Source organism: Pyrus communis, chromosome 16, assembly GCF_963583255.1.
Source record: "Pyrus communis chromosome 16, drPyrComm1.1, whole genome shotgun sequence".
NCBI classification, from domain to species: Eukaryota; Viridiplantae; Streptophyta; class Magnoliopsida; order Rosales; family Rosaceae; genus Pyrus; species Pyrus communis.
In genome coordinates this window covers 462806-486591 of record NC_084818.1, presented here as the reverse complement: position 1 = coordinate 486591, position 23786 = coordinate 462806, and the positions used below count along the sequence as shown (strand labels likewise).

At 38.5% G+C, this 23786-nt stretch overlaps 6 protein-coding genes across 7 annotated transcripts; 4 read left to right on the top strand and 2 right to left on the bottom strand.

Moving 5' to 3' along the window:
• Positions 1-182: 182 nt before the first annotated feature.
• LOC137720011 (uncharacterized) lies at positions 183-2705 on the top strand. The gene is made up of 2 exons (XM_068459000.1): positions 183-345; positions 784-2705. The coding sequence occupies exon 2, from the start codon at positions 789-791 to the stop codon at positions 1224-1226; it is 438 nt and encodes a 145-aa protein (XP_068315101.1). The 5' UTR covers positions 183-345; positions 784-788; the 3' UTR covers positions 1227-2705.
• Positions 2706-2823: 118 nt separating this feature from the next.
• Positions 2824-4185, top strand: LOC137720010 (pathogenesis-related thaumatin-like protein 3.5). Its single transcript, XM_068458999.1, has 3 exons — positions 2824-3582; positions 3675-3936; positions 4038-4185. Exons 1-3 carry the CDS (start codon positions 3090-3092, stop codon positions 4183-4185), a joined length of 903 nt encoding a protein of 300 aa, XP_068315100.1. The 5' UTR covers positions 2824-3089.
• A 151-nt stretch (positions 4186-4336) lies between these two features.
• On the bottom strand, positions 4337-7284 carry LOC137720009 (DNA-binding protein BIN4-like). Its single transcript, XM_068458998.1, has 11 exons — positions 7158-7284; positions 6768-6873; positions 6261-6543; positions 6103-6179; positions 5968-6021; positions 5669-5786; positions 5487-5533; positions 5344-5370; positions 5178-5253; positions 4939-5078; positions 4337-4855 (listed from the first exon to the last, which is right to left on the bottom strand). Exons 2-11 carry the CDS (start codon positions 6813-6815, stop codon positions 4751-4753), a joined length of 975 nt encoding a protein of 324 aa, XP_068315099.1. The 5' UTR covers positions 6816-6873; positions 7158-7284; the 3' UTR covers positions 4337-4750.
• Positions 7285-9540: 2256 nt separating this feature from the next.
• On the top strand, positions 9541-12631 carry LOC137720382 (chloroplastic import inner membrane translocase subunit HP30-2-like). The gene is made up of 6 exons (XM_068459448.1): positions 9541-9969; positions 10737-10852; positions 11506-11632; positions 11983-12131; positions 12254-12316; positions 12401-12631. Exons 1-6 carry the CDS (start codon positions 9679-9681, stop codon positions 12429-12431), a joined length of 777 nt encoding a protein of 258 aa, XP_068315549.1. The 5' UTR covers positions 9541-9678; the 3' UTR covers positions 12432-12631.
• Positions 12632-14200: 1569 nt separating this feature from the next.
• On the bottom strand, positions 14201-15076 carry LOC137720908 (protein RESPONSE TO LOW SULFUR 3-like). Its single transcript, XM_068460029.1, has one exon. It carries the CDS (start codon positions 15009-15011, stop codon positions 14685-14687), a length of 327 nt encoding a protein of 108 aa, XP_068316130.1. The 5' UTR covers positions 15012-15076; the 3' UTR covers positions 14201-14684.
• A 4280-nt stretch (positions 15077-19356) lies between these two features.
• LOC137720264 (autophagy-related protein 13a-like) lies at positions 19357-22912 on the top strand. 2 transcript variants are annotated; one of them, XM_068459311.1, is made up of 4 exons: positions 19357-19562; positions 19975-21493; positions 21586-21767; positions 22403-22912. In XM_068459311.1, exons 2-4 carry the CDS (start codon positions 20117-20119, stop codon positions 22704-22706), a joined length of 1863 nt encoding a protein of 620 aa, XP_068315412.1. In that variant the 5' UTR covers positions 19357-19562; positions 19975-20116; the 3' UTR covers positions 22707-22912. The 2 variants fall into 2 exon arrangements, with proteins under 2 accessions (XP_068315412.1, XP_068315413.1); XM_068459312.1 differs by having other exon boundaries at positions 19965-21493.
• The last annotated feature ends 874 nt before the right edge of the window (positions 22913-23786 follow it).

Sequence of the window (23786 nt, the reverse complement as noted above, 5' to 3'; positions counted from 1 at the left end):
ATTTACCCGAAATTTCACTCGTATTTCATTTGGGAATTTGGCGCTTTATCAGTTTGGGTTAGTTGGGTTGGAGTTTTTGGATTTTTGTCCTCTCCTCTCTCTACAGTAACTACAACGTCAACTACTCCACCCCACTTTCTCTCTCTCTCTCTCCTCTCCCTTTTTCTCTCTACTTTTTCTATAAATACCAACCCCCACACACGCGATTTCTTTGTTAGCTTGCTAGGCATTTTGGATAACGAGAGAGAAAGTCCGAGTCTTTGAGAGAGAGAGAGAGAGAGAGAGAGGTGAGGAGTAGGTGGTGGTGCTGCTGGGTTGCTGGGTTAGCGTTGAAGAACAGCGCAAGTGAGTCATTTTCTTCTTTGTTTTCTATTTTTTCTGGAATTTATTAGTTTTGTTTGAGATAATTGCTTGTGTATAATTATGTTTTATGATTGATTAATCGGGTAAAGCAAAAAGTAAATACATTTTTCTGTAAATTTTAGGGGCAGTAAATTAAATTGTGTAACTTTATATCCCACGTTGATACATGCATCAGATCTGATGAAGAAAGTGAATTGTTGGCTTCATATGGAACATGATTAGTGTTTCTGTCATCTTGTACATAATACCATGTTTTTTTTTTCCTTAATTAACATAGTACCATGTTTTTTTCCTTAATTAAAACAAATGTTTTGAGTAGCTTGATTCTTAAACATTAAGAAATGCAAACAAGGTTTACGTGGGACCATGTTTGCTGGTGGAATCTGTTGAATTGACGTTCCGAAACTCATCAATTCGCAGTTGCAATGGAGGTGGATGGCAATTCTGTGGTGGCAGGACCAACGAATGTTGTTTATCTGTCGACAATTTTGGGCCGTGATGGGTCAAATCCTGTGCACAAATGTGACTGGAAATGTCAGAACGAGCACGTCTGCGCGAATATGTACCTCTGCAAGCTAACTGGAGCCACTCACATCTGTGACAAAAACTGTGATCAGAGGATTGTGTATGATAACCATAGCTCCCTTTGCCGGGCAAGCCGAAAGATTTTCCCCCTTACACAAGTAGAGGAACAGGCTGTGAGAGGGGTCCGGAGGAAGCTCGAGTCGGAGAACTCTTCTGCAGACAGTTGCTCTTCTAAGCGCAGACGGGATGCCCAGCTCCATCCTTCTCCCTTCGAGCGATCCTTCACTACTGCCAGTCTGATCTGCAGCAAAGTTGGAGATGGCATGGATATGAGCTAGACTTATAAGATAAATGAAAGACCCTTATTGCTTATCTTAATCTTGTTCCTTTTAAACTTTTCCCTATATTCATTTCGTGGAACGGATATGGACGATGAACTTGATGAGTACTTTAAGTGGCGGACCTAATGTGTCCTACCCGTCTGTAGGGACAATCTATATTTGTAGTCCTGTTTACTGCAATTTAACTCCTCCATAAGCTCTTGACTTTAAAAGAATGTTATTTAGGGGTGATCAGGGTATGTTTAACTGCTTAAGAATCTTGGATTCAATTCTTATTCTTGCTAGCCTTACTGGTCAGGAACTTTGGCTCTATTTGCCGCAGGGTGCTTTCAGGTCGTTTGTACGACTTTTGTCATGATTTAGCTTTGACTTCTTTTATCATACTCCAATTAACCTTATCGCCAATTTCTTATTTGTTGTCATTTATGATGTTTATGTCGTCGAAAGGCAATTATTTGTATTAATTTGGATCTGTAATATTATTGGTTCTTGTTCGCTACGATTGCAGGCAGTATAGATTGTTGTTGGGTTACTTTTCCCTAGTTTAGTACAGGTTACGAAGGAATAATCCGGATTTCACTTGTTTTATATGTTTGCATCATCTACATTGTTTTTAGCTATGGTTATTTGACTGAATGTATCTGAAATTGGCCAATTTTGCAGGACTTGAAGCGTGTGCTATCAAGGAGATATTAGATATGCTTGTTAATAATGAATAATGTTGTTTTTATTTAGAAATTTTCTGATATGGCTTCTTATGAATTTTGTTTTGTTTTCTCTGTAGGTAATTGTATAATTTCTTGGAGGACAAAGCTACACCTGGTGATGCTGGAGAGTTGACCTGGCCGTTCTAAATGCTTGTCTTTGGAATGACTTTGTATCTTACACGGGCAAAGCTACTTCGTGCAGAAATATGATAAAACTTCCAGAATATGGTAGTTTATCAATCCCTTTGATTTGCCTTACTGGCGAAGTACTACACAGCACTGTCCGCTCAGCCATCAAAGCACCTGGTAGCCACATTCAACTACTTTTGAGTCACATTACATCCATCTTATCTTGTGCTGGTGGTTCTACATAAATTGTGTTAGAGTTGTCCGCTCCATGCCTATTTGGGTCGTCAATGTTTCCATGTAAGGCAAATCCCTCTGCACCAGCGTGTCTGAAAGTTACTGTGCTAATAAGGTAGAAAGTGTATTGAAAGTTGTAACTTGGCAGAACTGTTGCCTCCAGCCTTTTGTTAGCCTTTCGTTGAACCATTTCTAGGCTACTTGTTATCTTTTAGGTTACTGTTAACTTCGAAGTCCTTTTATTCTAGACGAACAGAGGAAAGTCCTCTCGATGCTTGTAAATTTTCTAGTGATGTCAATATGTTTTTATTAATTTGGCATCGTCAGTTTGTAAAAACATTGCGAGCTTGTAATCGACACAATTTATGAACAAGGAATTACATGTTCATGTTCATTTTCATGGTCAGTGTTTCCGGCTTCTTGTTCTTTACTTTGGCTCAAGCTTATAGATCAGACACTGCCTGTGTACATGTAGAGAGATCGAATTCAATCCAAGTGTTGAAACAGATGTTGCTTGTTCTCGAAGACACCTTTGAAAGAATATCGTTTATTTTCCTCGGATGAAGATTATATGATTAGGAGTTTGATTAATCCAAGTTTCTTTTTGGTAGAAAGAAAAGGAATCGCTTCTTGAAGAGGCCATCCAAGATAAAAGAAATCCTAAACCCGAAAAGGTCATCTTGCGTCTGAGATTGCACGTCTCCTTCCCTCACAGATTCTTCCCATCCTTCCATAAATCCCGTTCCACCTGAAAAGCCAAACACTAGACCAAAACCTATAAGCCTAGACAATGCCATTTACAGCGAGACCTCAAACTTTTCTTCGCTTCTTTTACATCCTCGTTCCTTTTTTCATCTCTTTATCGTACTCTGCCACATTCACTATAACAAACAACTGCCCGGAAACCATCTGGCCTGGTACATTAGCGGCTTCTGGCACCCCTCAGCTCCCAACAACGGGGTTTCGGTTGGACCCCGGCCAGAGTGTGAAACTTCCTTCTACTCCAGGATGGTCAGGGCGTATATGGGCTAGGACAGGTTGCACATTCGATGAGCTGGGAGCTGGCACGTGTCAAACCGGCGACTGCGGAGGCAGGCTGGAATGTGGTGGCAGTGGTGCCACTCCACCAGCCTCGCTATTTGAGATAACTCTTGGCAACGGAAATGGTTTAGATTTCTACGACGTCAGCATTGTAGACGGCTACAATCTGCCCCTCATTGCCGCCCCACGCGGCGTGTTTGGTGCATGTAATGCCACCGGCTGCGTTTCAGATATCAACGCAGGTAAACTAAGGTCTTGATCAAGTTTTAGTTTCATAGTTTTTTGGGCACCAAATGGTTAAAATTTTGAAGGCGGAAATGTAACATGCATGCAGGTTGCCCGAAAGAGCTTCAGGTGGTGGGAGGAGGAAGCGAAGGGAGCGTGATTGGATGCAAGAGCGCCTGCGAGGCATTTGGTTTGGACCAGTACTGCTGCAGCGGACAGTTTGCTAACCCGACGACATGCCAGCCTTCCAATTATTCCACCATTTTCAAAAGAGCTTGTCCAAGAGCTTACAGTTATGCTTTTGATGATGGCACAAGCACTTTTACATGCAAGGCTTTTGATTACGCCATTTTCTTCTGCCCCAACGGCGGGTACATTTTTTCTCCCCATCATCATCTTTCGCTTAAATTCAACAACTGCTTATTTTCTTTTCAACTCTCGGCTTTCACACGAAAAAACATCCGTGATGCAGGACTAGAAATTCAGATGATGCGTTAGCTCCTCCAAGATATGAAGTGCTTGGAAGTAGGAAGGTTGTGCAGATGGTTTATTCTTCTTCGAACAGGCTCTTACCAGTTCCGCTGCTAATCCTTCTTCTCATCGTCTACATTTTATCTTGATCGTTTGAAAGCAACTGTGAAGCCGGGAGTGTTGAAGTAACATTGTAGACGAGAACCTCCCTTGTCTATGATCGAGTACATGGGATCGGTGGGCTTCAACAAACAGAGACTTTGACAACTTACTTTGAGCGTATTAGATCATTCATTCAGGAACACCAAATTGCATTGAAATGTAGTAGATCAGTCGTTGCAATACAATATTTGTATCTAATAATGAACAATGGATCCTACATGTAAAAATTTCAAAGGAATATAGGCCACCAATCGGCATTGTTATACAGCAATGGTCACTAAATACTCCATGAACCAACTTAAAACAATGACAGTAATACGATACATTGGCGTATTATCAATCCCTTCGAAATGGCATATCATCGGCCTAAATCAGACACAGTGGGCCGCCACTTCATAAAACTCAAACCTTGTTATTCTTGTGACTACGTCTGTTGAGCTGCTACATAATCTGATCCGCTAGGTATTCTACATCACCAATCCACTCCTGTCAACTATGAGAACTAATATTCCGATTTTGCGGCAGAATAAATGATAAACAAAATTGTGTCCCTCATTTCTTGCCCTTGGCCTTCTTGGAAACTTGAGGTTTCTTTCTTGGTTTCTTTGCTGGTTGTGGCTTCCCTCCGGCAGGTTTAGCTCTCTTCCTTACAACAGTCTGTCGACAGAAAACTTCATATCATCAAAAAATTCACTGCATTTACCCAAACGAATTAGAAAAATTATGGTTCTTAAACATACCGATGCTTTCTTAGCCTTCGCCATGGTTGCCCCCTTAGTTTGTTCTTCAGCATCCTCGTTTTGATCAGCTTGTTGAGGAGTGGCTTTAGGAAGTTTGTCACCCTCATCTTCTGAATCAAACGAGAATCCATCTAGGGTTCCTACTCATTCAAAATAATGAGATGTTGAGGAAATTACTGTTTCAGAACTTTCAAAGAGAAAATGGAAATAAAGAAACAGCCACCACAACGAAAACCAACCTTCAACCATTGTTTCAGCTTCATCAACATTTGATTGTGGTTTCAGCTGAATGAAGTCATTCATGATAGCTTCAATCTGCTCAAGGAATATACAATTCAGAGTTAAACGATTCCTTTTTCATTGAGTTATCCAGTTTATGCTAACCTAACTAAACGGTTAACTAACCTTTGCCTCCGACTGACCAAAGCTAACCTGAACAAAAAAAAAAAAAATGTGTCATTATCACATCACTGTTATAGTGCATCTGATTTCGTTAATCGGAAAGATAATTGATTTCTGCAAGGGACTACGTAGAGACAATAACTTACAACACAAAATGTCCTGGAAGGAACTATTGTTGTTTTGTATATGGTTCCTGTAACGTTAAACCATTAAACCAAAGATAAACTAATCAGATGTAGGCAGCTAATGAAGAAACATGCGGCACAATAAGTAACACTGACAAGGCTGAACAACCACCAATTTGTTTATCTATATAAACAAGACACACCTTTCAAATCAAGGTACATTTCAGGATCTGCAGATTTGGAATCTGAAATAATTAGCCGTCCTACAGCACCCATATCACCACTCAAATCTATGGATTCTCCTTCACACTCAACAAGTGCCTACAAAAAAAAAAACAAAAAAAAAGCATTTCTTTTACAAGGGAAAGTAAATGGGGAGGTAAAACACCAAGCTATAGAACAATATCTCGTCAACATTAGTTTCTACTTTCAATAAGAGCGCTATCTTGCTGACTATAGGTACAACCTATAACCAAGTGAGAAGAACAATGTCCTAATGTACCTTTGAGCGTTGGACTTTTTCAGAGAGCACCAAGGGCAACCTTGAGGTGGAGACCTGCAAATTACATATAACCGAAGCAACTCACTAGCTATAAAAAGATTCTATAGGAAATCATTGTTGCCTATATACTCTTACATGAGGCTCAATGTGCTTGCCAGATGCTTCTTCCTCTGCAACTTCTGCCTCTGCAACTTCCACATCATCACTGTTTCCTGAACCAAAATTTCCCTCTTAAAAGTCTATAAACCTCATGATCAGGGCGCTAAAACTTTCAACCAAACCCTCCGCATTACCTTCTCTTTCCTTGGATATCTCAAGTTTCTTCTTTTTCAGGGGTTTCTGATCTTCTACTTTTTTCCTTTGTTTTGGAGAGTTTCGTTTTAACTTCTTATCGGATGGAGACTCTGCAGCACTTTCCCCAAGAACTTTACCCGAATTCTCATCTTCATCAGAAAGTTTAGAAGATTTGTGTGGAGACAATTCTGCGGAATCAGTTTTATCCTCCCCCGAAGGAACGCCATTCAGTGAAGCCTCGGAATCTGAGGATAATTCCACCGATGAAAGAGTTTCCGGTACCTGAAAAGAAAGAAACCTTGCACTTAACACCCCAAAAAATAAAAAAAATTAAAAAAAAATTTACGAAAAATACAGAAGTAGAGAGATATAAAAATCCAATCAAATCCCTAATCCGGTAAATCTGCTAAGCAACTTTAACCAGTAACATGAACAAGATCTACCCATCAGGGCATGAAAGCTTCAACTTTTAACCCTAAAGAGGATGAATGAAAATGAGTCTTCACCTGGAAAGACCGCAGCCAATCTGGCGACTCCTCCCTCGACGTGCTCATTCCGGCTCCTCGAAAGCACTAAACTTTGATTCCTCCTCCTCCTCCTCCTCCTTTCCACCTTCTTGCATGAAATTTGTTAAAGCATTTCATCAAACGATTACCATAAAGGAAAAAAGACAATGTAATACAAAATTAACATATAAGATGAGCTGATTCGGTAGATATTGCAGGGAGAGAATCCGTATGCATAAATGTGAAGCTAAAGAATCAGCAGCAGCCATGCTCACAAGGTGTTTGTGAAAATGCCAACACCACAAACCGGAAACTGGGCATAAAACTGATATCGAACTACATTTGTGGAGCAAATAATACAAGTATCTGGAAGTGAAAGAAAGAAGGTACCACGATGAGACGCCGGCGGCGCAAGAGTGGATCAGACGGCTGCTGCCACCGGAGCGTGATTCGATTTGCGCCAAAAGTATGTAATTCAACCACCGCCGCCCCGCGAAAGAGAGGGTGAAAAAAAAACGCGGGACTTGCAAAAGTAAATCAATGTTGGTCGTTGCGTTGAAATTGGGCTGTACGTTATAAGGCCTAGGTTTAATTTTGTGTGTTTTTGGGCCTTGAGCCTTTTTTTTCTTCTTTCAGATATGCCTCTTCTGACCTTCAAATTTGCTTTTGTTAATTTTCATCGCGTATAATGCATATTATTATTACCTTTCGAGGATCCACCTGACTTATTTAGAATCTTTTCATCTGAAATTGGATATAATTTTCATTGAGGTCATCGATAGTCACTTTAAAAGAAAAATGCACATTACCAAATTGGGATGTGCAATCCACACACTCCATTTTAATTGTCACACATCATTTGATAATTTTTGTCCGTTAATCTTTTTCAATTCATCCGATCCGGCAACTTAAAATTAAAAAGATGTGTGAGAAATAAAATAAGATGTGTGGATATCATATCCCTATATAATATCGTCGTCTCAGTGAGACAACATCACATAAGCCTTCTCCGAATGTAAAGAACCATCAGATGCAAAATTGAAAGATGGATGGCAAACCTTATGTGTGGGTGTATAGATACATAAGCTCTGAAAGCATATTCAAAACAGAAGCAACTTCTTCATTAGTTCTATATTTACAGTTCTAAATGTGTGAGTGTATTGCTATATGTTATATATACTTTGTGATAATGGTAGTGATATATTAAATTTGATCGGCCTTGTCCAAGGGCAAGAAACAACCATAAACAGAAGAAACAATATAAACAAAAACCTGAAGCCTAAGAATAAAACCCCATCACAAGAAAATTATGGACTAGAACTATGCTGTAGATTTGACATATAAGATATAAAATCCGACTAACATTATGATAACAAACACTACAGATGCCGCCGCACGCGTAGTATTCCAGCAACTCTTGTAACTAGCTTCAGCCGCGAGGAGTAGAGCCTTTAAGTTTCTGTAAGTAATGGGCTTGTGGCGAGACTGAGCAGAACGGATCACTGCATTCTTATAGTGACTGCCGACATTTTCCATGATCACATCAACGATTTCGGTCTCAGGAACAGGAGAACCAGCTAACGCTAGTTCGTGGGCAATGGCATTGACGCGAGAAAGAAATTCAGCAATCGACCTGTCCACATTAGTAGTACGACGAAGATCTCTGCGGAGCTGCGATACATGTGTCTGACTGGCTGAGGCAAACCGTTCTTCCAAAATTAGCCAAGTTTTGCGAGCTATACGGTCCTGCTGAGCGATGCAGCCAAGCACATAAGCGCTTAAGGAGCTATCGATCAAGGAAAGAGCAAGCTGGTCCTTTTGGACCCAATCTTCAAAACCGGGGTTGACAGTGTCGTCGGTTTTGATTCTATCATCGTCGTAGGAGAGAAACTGAGGTGGACATGGAGAAGAACCATCGACAAAAGACATGAGTTTGTGACTCTTAAGCACGGGAACAATTTGGGCCAGCCAAACAGGGTAATTGTTGCAGTCGAGTTTGACGTTGACGTTGATAACGTGAGAGACGTTCGGAAGATCACAAACAGTGGTAGAAGAGGAGATAACCATTGGAAAATTAAGTACAAAACAGAAGAGCAAAGTTTGAATATCAGCTGAATGAAACTTGTACAAATATGAGTCCTTGAATTAATGTTTAGAAAATATTGCAATATATAGGGTTATACTAATCCCTATTTAGGTCGGAATCTTGAACTAATTATTAAAAATTACATTCCTATATTACATGCTAGATTTAGATATGAAGAAGATTCTGAATTAATTAAGGAAAGTCTAATAGGGAGTCGTGTATCTCGTATAAATACTGCTAATGTGTTTTGGAGAGGAACAAATTCTCTGACGACAAATTTGTTAAAACGGAAAGAATTCATTCATACTGGCATTTGCCTATACACTTTGTGTGTATGAACACATTTTTTTTAGAAAAATGAGAAGGAGAGAGGGAGAGAGAACGTGGGGAGGGAGTAGATTTTTGTTTTTTGGTTTTTTAAATTTTAAATATTGGAGATATTTTAACATCTGAGGCTTTAATAAAAAAAGTAAAATTTGAATCTGTAAAATTATATTGTAAAAAACCAACATAAATGTAAATTTTAAGGTAATTTTTATTTAACAAATAATATTATTTACACTGAAAATCTAGTAACCTACCGCAACTAAGGAGAGTTTACACGAGTGTTTTGAGCGGCGGAAGTTATCAATTGGGGGGTTTACTTTGGCCAGGTCTATAAGCCACAGCGCTTAGGGCAGGGTTTTAGGGAAAGATAAAAGAGTGAGCAAAACAAAGAAACCTCGTTATCCATCCATAGAGAGAGAGAGTGTATGCTCCAATACCATTTACAGAACCAGAACAAGAAGAAAAAGCAGAAATCGATTGTGGGGAGTCAAATCTTGCATGGAACAAGGTAAACAGGGAGTTATGGTAGCGAAAATGGTGCCTCCTCAGAACCCAATAGAGCAATTGCAGGCTCGCTTCAAGGAGCTGGAGGCTGGCTTCAGGGCCTGGCTGGCCAAGCAGTCTCTGCCCGTCGAGGCCGCCGTCGTCACCCTCACCAGCGGCGCTCAGGGCGCCGCCATCGGTGCCTTCATGGGTACTCTCACCAACGACGTGTCTTCCTCTCTTCCCACTCCTCCTCCTCAGGCCGGCCTCAACCCCCAAGCCATGGCCTCTTTCAAGCAAGCTCAGGTCTCTCTCTCTCTCTCTCTCTCTCTCTCTCTCTCTCAAATTTCATTCTATTTTCGCTTAAACTACGAATTGCCCTTTGTTTGGATTGGATTTCTATTGGGAACTGCGCGGAGAATTTGGAGAAAGATTGAAACTTTTGCGCACCCAATTTGGCATTTTGATTTCATGAATAATCCCAATATTTTGTTTCTTGTTTGTAGTAATTTTCAGTAATTAAACGCAGAGAAAGTTAATTTCTTGGGGAAAAGTTATTGCTTTGTTCTGTGAGTTTGCTTACTGTGATTGCTGTCGGTGCCGGAAAATTCTATATCTTTTTCTTCCTTTCGGAGACTACCTATCTAAAATTTGATTCATTTCACTTTACATGCGTTAGTACTTTAATTATTCGGCTTTTCACATATAACCCTTTAAAATATTACACTTCAAAGAAAAACACTTCAAATCCAACCTTGCTTACGTTGCAGTGGGAGGACACTGAAGGAGTTTCGCAACTAAGAATCAACTGAAGTGTTTGTTCTAGGAAACTTATAGTTGTCAGGGTGTTTTTCTAATTTACTATTATTTGGTAGTTCTGTTAAACATTTGTAGAAGTTGAAACTTGTTCCTGTAGTCGTGTATGTTAGTATGAACTCCAAACATTCTTCAAGGTTCTCAATGATAACAGATAAATTTTGAAACATGGCTACTGTTTGAATTAGTTTGAACAGTAACTCTTACTTGGTGGAGCAGTTCCGTTGATATACACAAATTGTTTGTCTTGATTATAGGCCCTTGCTGGTGGTCCGTTGGTCCAAGCTCGTAACTTTGCTGTTATGACTGGTGTCAATGCCGGCATATCCTGTGTCATGAAAAGAGTGAGAGGCAAGGAGGATGTCCAGTCTAGGTGAGCATATTCATTTGTCCACACTGTTTGGTGTTTATAAATTTGCAGTCACATTCAATTGAGATCATGATTGCTTTAATGAAGAATTATAGGCAGTGGTTAACAACATTGAAGTCGTTGTGGATACCTGGTCTCATATGGCCATAGTTATTCTGTTTTGTGACTTAGCCAAAATTATATGAATTGTGAAATAATATTAGGGTAACCTTTCTTTTAAAATTTATCTTAATTCCTGTCTATGTGGATGCTGCCCTGCTGCCTTTTAGGCTCTATTTAGGTCATGTGGAGTAAGGAACAGACCTTAATGGATTGGTTCCTTTGGTTCATTTGGTAAAATTGAAACTTACTGTGAGGGTGAGATGCGAATTCTGGGTTCTTTGCCCCTGTATAAGTCAAGGGTGTGCCACCACTGCCTAGATTTTCAGCAAGTCCCAAGGAGATCTCCTGTCGATTTATTTCTTCCGCCCCACCACTCCTTTTTCTTTCTTATGAAAAAGTGTTTCTTTATCTAGAAATAGATCATCTATCAAATTGTTCTTCATTTATATAACTACTTCAATGTGCCACTATTATAGATTTCATGTATTTCTGGTCCAAGTGGCCTTCGTTTCTTTGTTTTGTGAAAACCGTATTTTTGTTTCTATGTACTGCAGCATGGTGGCTGCTTTTGGTTCAGGAGCCCTGTTTTCACTTGTGAGCGGCATGGCTGGCCCCAATCAAGCAGCAAATGCAGTTACTTCTGGACTCTTCTTTGCACTTGTTCAAGGTGGACTTTTCAAGGTGAGACTCCCACAAGATATGATTTATCAGTTTGGTAATAGCTGGAAAGTGAAGTGTTTTCATTTTCTAGTCCTTAGCTACATGATTGCATTGCGGTTTTGGGAGACATTAGTAAAACAAACATGTCATTTGAAACGCAATGAAGCAGCTGAAAATCTGGAACTCACTTTTCTTTTTCTTTTTCGAAAATACCAAATATAAATGAAGGTCTATGCGGTTGCATGCTATTCCAATTTCATAGTTCTAATACTCTGCTACCTGTACGAGTTAGTACTGCTTGCATGCATGTTTGTTTGTATCGGGGTCTCGTTCTTATATGCACTGAACACACTTTTCACATGGTTATGCAGTTGGGGCAAAAATTTTCTCAACCACCAACTGAAGATATCTACTACGCTAAAACAAGAAGCATGTTGAACAACCTTGGCCTCCAGAGTTACGAGAAGAATTTCAAGAAAGGCCTATTATCCGACAACACTTTGCCTCTGCTCAACGATAGGCAAGTAGCAGGACCTTCAAATTCTTTATCATTCCTTACTATCATAAAAGTTACTTTGTATGTCCGTATTTATAAACCACTTCAATTAACGCCCTTTCGTTTGTCCTGCCATTTCATTTCAGTGCTCTTAGAGACGTGAAAATCCCTCCCGGACCCAGGCTTCTCATTCTTGATCACATTCAGAGGTACGATTCATGCTCCGTAAATACTTATATCGCACCCACAAACTTGTGATTTGGTTTGGATTATGACTAAATTTTTTGTTTCAGGGACCCGGAGATAAAAGAGAGGCGAGGATAGAGTAGTTGAAGTGCGTATTTGTCGATTTAGTCTGCATCGCCATCCTAAAGGAGAGCCCTTCTATCTCCAGATCTAAACCTTGGACTGAGAAGTGAGATATGTTTTGAGTTGAGATAATGTGATTTTGTTGTCGACTGTCCTTAAATATTCAACTGCTACAATTTGCTTAGATTAAATTAAATGATTGCATAATTTTTCTATTTACAGACCAGATACAAACACCAAGATATAATGGTTAAAACATCGAGAGTATCCCATACTCCGGGGTATCTTAAAAAATCCCGAGTTCCAAAAGGCAAGTTGATCAATCCAAAATTTTACAATGCGTCTTCCACCGGTTTAGTGGATGATTGGATTTGCGTATTTTGAATTAAACATTTAATGGAGTCGTTCATAAAATTGTACTCTTTAATCTCGTTGGATGCATGAAGTAAGCGTATCTTATTGGTTACAGGAACATGTGTAGTAAAGTACAACATTACACATGGGCGCTGGAGATGACAGATGTGGTTTCACATGGACACCATTGTCTTCTTTGTGATCTTTTCTTGCGGGGGTAATTGATTGCACTGTACGTGTAGATTCGCATTGCCGTTGTCCCGTCCTTTTCTGAATCGGATAGAGGTGGAAACTGAACGCACATGAAGTAAGAAGCGGAATGCGGAGAAATGCGTAGCAATTATGTTACACAAACACGTATGACTTATGAACAGAGTCTGAATTGCAAGATGTCATACGATCACGTATGACAGACGAACGGAGTGTTCATGTATTGTATCAAAACGTTATTCGTCCAACGGTTCATATGACATGAGAGAAACTTACTTGCAATCGGAACGTTATTGTCATTGTAATGGTATTTTAACCCAACCATTGTTTGCTATAACCGTATTCTATTCCAATAGAGTATTGTTTTATATTGTACTTATTTCATATGACAATGTTTAATTAAATTGAGATATCGTCATAATAACGTCTCAATTACATAAAAATTGAAATATGAAGAGCAATTTATATGAAACAGGTTCACCGCTACATAGCGTCTCGATTCAATAGTACATTGTCATGTGAAGAAAAATTTGCACGTAACAATATATTATTGAACCGTAACATTATTTGATGGTGAATCTATCTTATGCAAGTAAATAAGAAAAAGAGAGGATTAGGCAAGAGCACGTAAATTGGAATGGTGTGTGGACCCATGTGGCACCATCGATGGCTTTCCTCCAGCTTCGTTTCCACCGTTCAGTTTTAGCACTTACGGTCATGGTGGACCCTTTTTCACTTACCATTTTGCTCTCCTTTGCTCTAATTAATTCAATTACTGATCATAATCAGTTAATTACCCTACAAAATTAATTATTCTCTTCTGTTTACATTCTTCAAAGTGACATATTCTTTAATGTGTTCGAAAAACAGACTGGCATGTCATTATTATTATAAAAGTGAAGGAAACGTTTTTTTTTTTCTTAAAATTTCATTCACTTGTATAATAATGTATGATGTTTGTACTTGTATTCTGAAAATACTGAAAAATCACAACCACAAACTATGGTGGCCTCCTCAGTGAAAAATTCACTAAATTCAGTGTAAGTTAACGAAGATATCCCATTTCAGCTTAAACAAAATAGACATCAAATTTTCATTCAACATGCATTAAACCTGACGAGTTATCCAATCCAATATGATATAATCGACACCGAATGAGCATTTTAAGACTATCAACCGGACGGAGAAATTGCAAACACCAAGAACAAGAATTGCAAAACAATATTAATCTCTTCTTCCCTATATATTTGTGTTCCTTGAAGGGGAAGAAAATGAATCAAATGATTCAGATCGTCAAACAACATAATAATACATAACACGTACACGCTTAAATTATAACGAAAAATTCATTTACTTTTTCACGATAAGACTTAGCTACAGAAATACATTATTGGTTTGAGATATTGACACATCGACGGGTCAAATTTCTCTATCCTACTCTAATTACAGGAAATGATCATCTCCACATCCCTTTCTCCTAATTTACCAAATTCGAGAATCTAAATCATTGAAATTTGATACAATAACTACAAATAGAACCTACTTTAAAAGTTATAATAACTTTAGCAATTGATCAAATTTCAACGGCCGGATACCCAAACTTGGTGGTTGAGGAAAGGATCCGCCTCTAATTACAACCAACAACACGACCAAGAACAGTTATAGAAGAGGAAGCGGTTAGTAACTCAAGTTTTAACCAGGCCGTCATTTGGAAGCGAGTCCCGGTGGCAGGGCAAGGGCAGAAGCCTGGAGGAGGCGCTGGGCCTGCGATAGCTTGTCCACGAGGGCCAGAATCCGGGCATGATCCATACGCGCCTGATCGACTGCCTCGGCTTCGAGCTCACCAAGCTGCGAGCAGAGGCGCTCCTCCGCCTCCTCGGCGACTCGGAGCCTTTCGCGGGCCCTCTGGAGCTCCGCCTTCATCCGCTCCTCCCTCTCCTGGCTCTTCCTCAACTCCCTCTCCAATTCCTCGTTCCTCTGCCTCAGCAGCTTCTCTTCTTCCGCCTCCGGCAGTTGCTTCGTTACCGCCATTTTTGTTAGATTAGAAGAAGCTCACAGCTCTCAGCTAACGGAAAATACAAAGTGTTTTGTGAGTTGCGGTGCGCAGAGTACGTTTATATAGGCCAACAAAAGGTGTCCAGGTTCAATGTAAATGCTTTGGTTTCGAATTTGTGACTCTGCTTACGCATTTGCGTCTGTCATCCTAACTCTTTGTAGTGTCAAAATTCTATTTTATTTGAGGAACGTTCGTTTGCCATTACTAACTTTTATTAGATCGAACTGGACTTAAAAGTTAGTGTAATTCCATGTCTATTACGTGCATGGACGAACTTTAATGGAATGATACTTGGACGGACCCACTTGGACTAAAGACGTCGTTAAATGGTAATCTGACGGCAGCATGACGTTAACTAGCCGTTATTAGCTGGCGTCATGCTAACGTCTAGTAGCTGTTATCATTCAAATGGACTGAGCTGGAGGGTTGGTAAAATGTCAAGCTTGATATTTTGGCGCTAGGGGGGGTGGGCTGGAGGGCTGGAGGGTGGGCTGGCTTGCTAGAAATGGCTAGCTTGCTGGCTTGATTTGAGGGTTTGGGCCCAGTGGGACCCACAAGCTCTTTGGCCTAGTCATCTGTTGGAGATGGTTTTCGTGTCATTCTTAGCTACTTTTAATGCTACAGTGTAGGTTGGAGATGACCTTAGAGGCGAGTCATCGAGCACGTTCAAGTCTTGGCCCAAAAATCGATGACCACCATATGAACTCGTAATGTATTCTAGTATTTTTAACTGTCAAATCTTGATTATTAATTTTTAATTAAAATTTTTATGATTAAAAACTTTGAATTATAAGATACCCGAAGCATAATAGAATTCGTATGTGGTTATCTCCGATTAACTAATCATCTCCTCACTTAGATATTTAGTAACGTTTTTTGTCACCAAATTATAAGTAAATAAAAACAAATAACGAAGAAGATTGATTTGGTTAACGTCAATATAGCTGACCAAATTTTTCATTGTTATCCCACATTATTAATATTGACATTTGTAAGTGTTTTTAAAATAATTGAAAACGTTTTAGATGAGTGTTTTTTGAACAATTTTTTATTAAAAATGCAAGTAAATCATTAAAAAAACACTTTTAGAGCACAAAAACACTTTCATTAAAAAAACATTCAATTATTTTAAAAACACTTTTAAATAAATTGCATTAGTGTTAGCCCTCTATGTGAAAAATGGATTTTAATTTTTTTTAAAGGAGCATCGTGGCCTTTCGTGATCGCATAAGACAATTGATTGACAAACTATTGGGCGGGCCGTCCTTATCTTCATAAAGTTGGGTTACGCAGTAAGCATGCGGCGACACGATGAAAATTCCGAGTGAACGAATAAATGTTATTAATTTTTTCGATAAATACTAGATATGTAGTGTTTCAAATTTTTGTGTAAAGAAATAGAGTTATTTAATTTGTTTTATCTATTTGTCAAGTATTATTGACGTAACTTGTCGAGTATTGTCAAACTTTTTTTTTTGTTGAAGGAAACGATAGCAGTTGTATTTCAATAACAATGCATTACAATGAATCAAAGGGAAATTAGGGAAATGAACAATCCTCAACCATTATCCACGATAATACTAGGAGGAGATCCTAACCACTCACAAAATTGATCCACAGATAAACCAGTACAAGCTAGCCTATGAGCAACCCTGTTAGCTTGCCGACGAGTGTGGGTAAAAGAAACTTTAGTGACTGTAGAAACATTGGCCTTGATGTCTTCTATCACTTGTCCAATGGAAGACAAATTGACAAAAGAATCACAGACAACCTCCATAATTTGAAGCGAATCACTCTCACATAATAAGTTTGTAAATCCTCTTTCAAATGCCCAAATCAAGCCAACCCGGACCGCCACAGCCTCTGCTTGGAGGGGTGAGAAGAGATAAAAAAACTTCCCACATTTAGCAGCCAAAAAACCTCCCGATTCATTACGAACAATCAAACATTTAGTAGGCATGAAGGGGCATGTACCAAAAACACAAGTGGTCGTAGGACCACTTAGTTCCCATGTCTATCTGCCCTTATAAGCATTGTGCTTCATGAGTTTATTAAGTTGAATAAAGGTATATGCCATCTTCTGTCCATAATTTAGACAAAAAAGAAAGTTTCAGATCAAATTACTTTGAAAATGTGAAAAATGTAATCTAAAACATTAGAACTCCAATATTTACTGACGATTTATTCCATGTTTACTTTTATTTATGTGGATGTAATATGAATATAAATGGTAAACAAATGAGTGTGTCTTTCTAAATGCTGATTATTTTTCGTTATATTATCTTAACAGATAGTGCTATTCATAGTATCATACGCTTATTTTTATCTCATTGTACTGTTGTTATTTTTTTTCATTGATCTTATTCAATTTATTTGATATGATGATAAAAAATTCAGAATTATGCGTGAGAAATAAAACGAGTTGTGTGAATAGTACTATTCCATCTCAACTCAGGTCCGTGGAAGGTTTGTGGCCATTCCTACCATTGTTGTCCTTTTAATTGTGACATAAGTGGTATTTCGAATTGGACCAACATCCAGTGCCAACTTTTGTTTGTCAAATCATTTTTTAAATGAATTACTTTAAAAATTACGAAAATAACGATTGACCTCGAGTGCTTAGTTGCTAAGTATATTATTTTGGCCAACCCATGTAATCACACTAGCGGCTTAAAGAAAGACCAAATTTATGAGCAATTAAACTAGAACCACACTCAAAGAGCTAACATAAAATTGGTGAGCATGCATGAGTGAGAGATTATTATAAGACCCACTTTATGAAAGAAATTTTTCAATGTCACAGAAACACAGTCAGTTTTCAAGACATAAAATTTTATAATAAAAGTGGTTGGATACTTTAAAAAAAAACAAATTTAATCACTTGTATTATGACATTTTGTGTATTAAACTATATTTCTAACCGTTAATAGAATTAGTTGGTGTCAGTGAAAGATAAAATTAAAGTGAATATTTGGCACCCTGACGATTAATCATTCTAATCTTCCCTTTTCTATGTATGATTTTATGGATTATGACATGCCCTCCACCCAACAAACACAACTTGCCGTCATGTGTTATTGTCAACTCTTGCTTTTTAAAGCTCGATGGCACCCGTGTAAAAATTAAAACACGAAGCTCGTTTGAAAGTGCTTGTAAAATGATTGAAAGTGTTTTTAGTGAAAATATTTTTGGAACTAATTCTTAATAAAAATGTAAGTAAATCTTAAAAAAACACTTAAAATGCTTTTTGAAAGAAGCACACTAATGTTTCCTACATAAAACACTTCAAGTATTTTTGGAACCCAAAAACATTTTCTCTAAATTCAATTTCAGTTATTTCAAAAGCACTTCTAGACGAGTCTTAAAACTAAAAGACCACAAATTATTTTAAGTTGTTCAAAGCATTTTCCTTTTCATATATTTCAAATACAAAGAGTAAATATAAAATAATTATCGCTCTAAAAATGTTAATTTTAAAATGGTTAATGGACGTTGGGCCGAAAAGACGATACGAGATTAGACTCCCGTGCAGTTTATGAATTTGATGGATTGGGCTTACAAGTTACGACTCTCCAAAGGCCCAATATGGTCAATATTGCCCACTACTTGTCCATTGGCATCTTCGACGGGGTGCCATGAATTATATTATTTTTTTGTCCTCATCTTGAGCGTAAGAATTAAAGGTTTTTTTACCTCAATGATCATTAACATTAACATAATTCTTAACTTTGATTCTTGAGATTTAAAGTCGATAAACGTATTTTCTGAGTTTGTTCACCGTCAATTATTTTGGTTTTTATTGAAAAATCTTTGTTAAATAAGAATAAAATGAAAAAAATACCCTCAATTTTTGTCAAATCATTTTGGTTAATTGGTTAATTGGTTAATAAATTGAGGATATTTTTATCATTTAATCCTTATTTAACAGAGATTTTTCATCAATGATTGACGATGGATAAACTCAAGTACCACTTTTATTGATTTTAAATTTTAAAAATCAAAATAAGAGATTATACTAATTTCAATGACCATTTTAATTAAAAAAATCTTAATTTTAATGTAATAAATCAACCATCATCTTTCAAGTTAGATTTGGATCATCTCTTGACCTAATGTAGAAGATCCTCTGACCAATCATCATGTACCGTTGGATTTTTATCTAACGGCTACAATCATTATAACTTTAAAGGAACCCCCTGTTTGTAGCCGTTGGATAAAAATTCAACGGTCCACGATGATTGATCCGAGGATCCTCTCCAAATTCTTCCAAGTTTATCCCCCACCCCACTTTGTCCCCCGCCGCCTCCAGTAGCCAGACCACTTGCAATGACATAACCCAAAGCAAATGATTGAGCCATTTTTTTATTCATAAAAATTTGAAATGTTCACTTAAAATTCAAAACAATCAATCAAATTGAGCAACAAGAAGAAGAAGAAGGGGAATACGTGGGCTCTCTCTCTCTCTCTCTCTCTCTCTCTCTCATTGCAGAAGAAAACTCCAAATTTACCGTCGCTCTTCCCTTTCAGTAAGTTTCCTGTTTCCGCATCATTTATTTTTCTGATTTCGTTTTCAATATCATCTGGGAAGATTAGATCTCCCGTTTTTAACGTAATCTGATTATTTATAGTTTGATTAAGAGTGTTAATTTATTACGAATTTCGTGATCTTCTTGTTGAATCATCCGAGGACCCATTTACCCGATATGCTTGATCCGTTACTTTCAGATGCTTAATGGGTCATTGAATGCTTTGCATATTGAATTTTGGATGTGGGTTTTATATGGGTCATCTGATTTTGCTTCATTTTTGTTAATTGCATTATCATCTTGGTTGAAAAAGGTTTTTTGAAGTGGGTGTTTAATTTTCACTGCTTTCGTCTGTTCGTTTAATCCGATAATTGCATTGGTGCACATCAAATAGTTCTATAGTTTAATGCAGGATCGAGACTTTATCCGAATTCATGCTGTTGTTTTTGAGTGATTTGGGCAAGGAGTGGTTTTTGTGGGTACCGGTTGCTTCTGAGTGAAATGCTGTATAAGAGGGAGTGGGGCTCTGGTTAAAGATTTAATTTTGAGGAATTATGGACTTTCAGAATTATTCTCAGCTAGAATCGGGGAAAATGGAACAGATAGTTTCCCAATTTCTGTTGAAGAGCTTGCATATTGTTTTGGACTCTAGGATTCCTTCTCTTCACCCGCATGATCGCAGCGGTGACCTGTCATCTGCTACTCGAGTGAGAAAGAGTGACAAGTGGTTTAACTTAATACTAGGGGACCGCCCTGCAGCTCTTGAGAATTTGAATTTTTGGCACAGAAGTGTAATGGATCCGATGATAATTGACATAATACTTGTTCATGGAGGACCTAGTTCTTCTTCTATTGACAATCTGTATGTGAATTCTGTGGAGGGGACATCTGTTGAGACGATCATAGAGAGGTGGGTTGTCCAGTACGAAACTCCACGGGTTGTGGCTCCTCAAACTGGTGACACTTCGGCCTCTTACAAGAAAACATACAAGAAGTCCATCATACTTTTACGTACCCTTTATTCGTATATGAGGCTTCTTCCAGCTTATAGGATCTTTAGACAGCTAAGTACATCTAGTCAGACTTACAATTTTGATATCATCTACAAGGTGTCTTCACTTAGAGATCCATTCTCAAGGGCGGAGGAGGAACTAATGGAGGAGCACAGTTTTGCTCCCGTAGAGGCTCATCCTGGCCGCCTTTCTTTATCTGTGACTTACCGTTCAACACTAGCTGATTTCAATCTCGAGCCTTCAGTACCAATGCCACCAAGGATAATTACTGATTATGTTGGTAGTCCTGCCACTGACCCCCTGAGGTCTTTCCCCTCATCAGAGAAGGGTTTTAGTGCAACTTCCTTTACGTTGGGAGGAGCACGACCACCATCTGGTGCGCCACACCAACACCCACACAGCTGGACAAGTGGCTTCCACAGGTCACCTTCCTTTGTACACAATAAACCCTTAGCTGGATCTCCAACAGCATATCATGCATCTCCTATGTCATATGATGTTGGATCTCCTCCTATTGATACATTTGCTAACAGAGGTCAAAACTTTAGATCTCTAAGTCATCGAAGAAATGTGAGTTCTGATGAGTATCAGCTTTCACCTCCATTTTCGGCATCCCCATCGCCATCTCCCCCAACATACTTGTCCAGTGGTCATTTCAGTCCTATGCAAACTCGAATTCGTTCGGGAAGTTCCCCTGTAAGCATCCCCCTTCCAATGGGGGGCAGAAGCCCTAGATGCTTATCCCCCAATTTTTCTGATCCAAGTAGAAATTCTCTTCCTCCTTTATCATCCAGAAGCACAAGAAATGATCATTCCTGTCAAGAGTCTCCATCAGGAATCAGGGCAATCAGAAAATTGGAGGTTTCAAGGGCCGGAGAGACTCACCCTGGAAATTTGAATCATTACATTGGTCAGAAGGTAGTCCCTGTTTCCCGATTAAGCAACCTCTGGTCTTGAAGTTAATTGTTTCTCATGGTTTCTAGTAACACCAGTTTTTGTTTGTTTCATAGGTGACAAAAGACAGCAAAGATGATTCAGGGCGTTTCTCAGGATTGTTGTCGTCTAGTGGCTCACCACGTGTTGGATTTTCTAGAAGCTCTAGTAGATTGTCTTTCCAGGACGATTTGGATGATTTTGATATCTCATGTCCTTTCGACGTGGATGATGTTGATACATCAGATTCTCAAACCAGGTACTTAATAATTTTTACGGTGTATACTTTTTTATTCTGGTCGAATCTTTATGCTATATCTATATATATGGTCATGGCCCTTTTTTGATCGAATCTTCCAGCAATTGTATTATATTAATTCCACCACCATTGTTGTGACTACTTTACTACATGCATTTTTTATGCTTCTCACCTTAATGTTTATTTGCTTTCGGCTTCTTAAATTGCTGGGTTTTATGATGGATAAAAGAAGCATAAAAAAGAACATAGTTTGGTCTATTTCTACCCGGATCCCTGTGATTAAGTTAAAACTAGTGTGTTTGTGTACATGATCATCTATCGTTTGCTTGGTTCAGCTCTTGTAACGGAATTCACTTTGTCTGCAAGCACTGCACCACTGCACCCAAAATCTGATATATTCGGTTCTATTTTTTTATGGTAATGTGCTATGGTATGTTGAAAAACGTAAGAAATGGAAACATATGATTACTATAGTTGACGGGTTAATTACTTTGAATGACTTGAATTGACGTGTCTTTTCTAGCCTTATCGTATACACTTGATCTGAATGTACATTTGGGATATTGCTTGCTGCAAAGATGCATAGCTTGCCCCGTATCATCTTATATTTCTCTTTTCACATTTTGGGTGAATAGTGACAGCAAAGGGCCTTCAGAGTTCATATCTCAGTCACTGCCAATGGGTAGAAAATCACAAGATGCTGCTGTCGGCGTTCTCGTTCAGATGCTGAAGACGGCTCCGCCTCTGCGCCAAGATTCAAGTTGTTACTCATCCCAGTCCGGAAAGAATGAGCATGAGGGAGGAGTTGCTACGGCTTCTGGTTTCCTTATGCCTCGGAAGACATCTGATGCACTGGAGGAGCTCAGAAGTTACCGAGAAATGAAAGACCTTCTTCTCTCTAAAAGCGGAATGGGGGTGCTTGCCAAAGATGAATCGTAAAGAGTCTATTGCCCGAGTTGAGCGCCATTGCCGCGCTATGGTTTCAACGTCTTAAAAGAAAAAAACATACATTTTCATGTGAATAGAATGAATGGAGGACTAACAGCCTGTATATATCATGACCCAAAACTTAGTTACTATCGTTAAATCTGTTTACTGGGATTTTAATGGCCGTTAATGTTTAGAGGGTGTTTATACCTTACATTGATCTCTCTCTCTCTCTCGCTATCGCTCTCTCTCTCACACACACACACAGAGCATCCGAGCAAAAACTTAGAATTTGACACATTTGGATAGTCTTGTTTTTTTTTTTTTTTTTTTTTTGAAGAACTGGATACCATAGAACCAGGGCCGAAGCCAAGCGAACAAAGAAGCCCACAGAAGGCAAGCAACAAAGAAAACAACAAGCAGCAAGCAGAGGAGGAGGGTACAAAAGCAAACGACGCTGCACCAAGTGCAAGGGATAATCTTCTTGACGATGGAAAAAAATAACAGAATCAAAATTAGAATCAATAACATATTAGATATTGAAAAAGAAAATGGACCTCGAAGGAACCGAATTAGGCCTGACAATTTTATGTACGATTTGTTAACTTGACACAAAAATAATAGATTTCAGATCTACCTGATAACGAGTCGGGTTGGTATAGGATCATCCGTTAAGAAACAAATAAGATATCGTTTGTAAGATCTAGACATTAAGATGACAATTTCTTGCATTACTTAGTAACTCGACACAAAACGACACGATTAGTTAATGAATTGGGTCGTTATTGGGTTACCTGTTAAAATAAATAATTTGACATGATACGATCCTTTAAGATAATGAATATAACACGAAAACAACACGAACACGATAAACACAACATGTTTGCTAGGTCTAAATTGAACTCTAATTTGCTGAGCTATTTAAATTGACAAGAATACGACAAATGACCCTGAGGTCAGTACGAGAATAAGGTAAAATAAGTACAAAATAGTAAGGGCATAATTGACTCTTTCTGCTGCGATATCTTGCGCCGCCGAATATTCACTCTCACGTGAGGTGTGCAAACACACGTGCGTGGTTGAAAAAGAAAG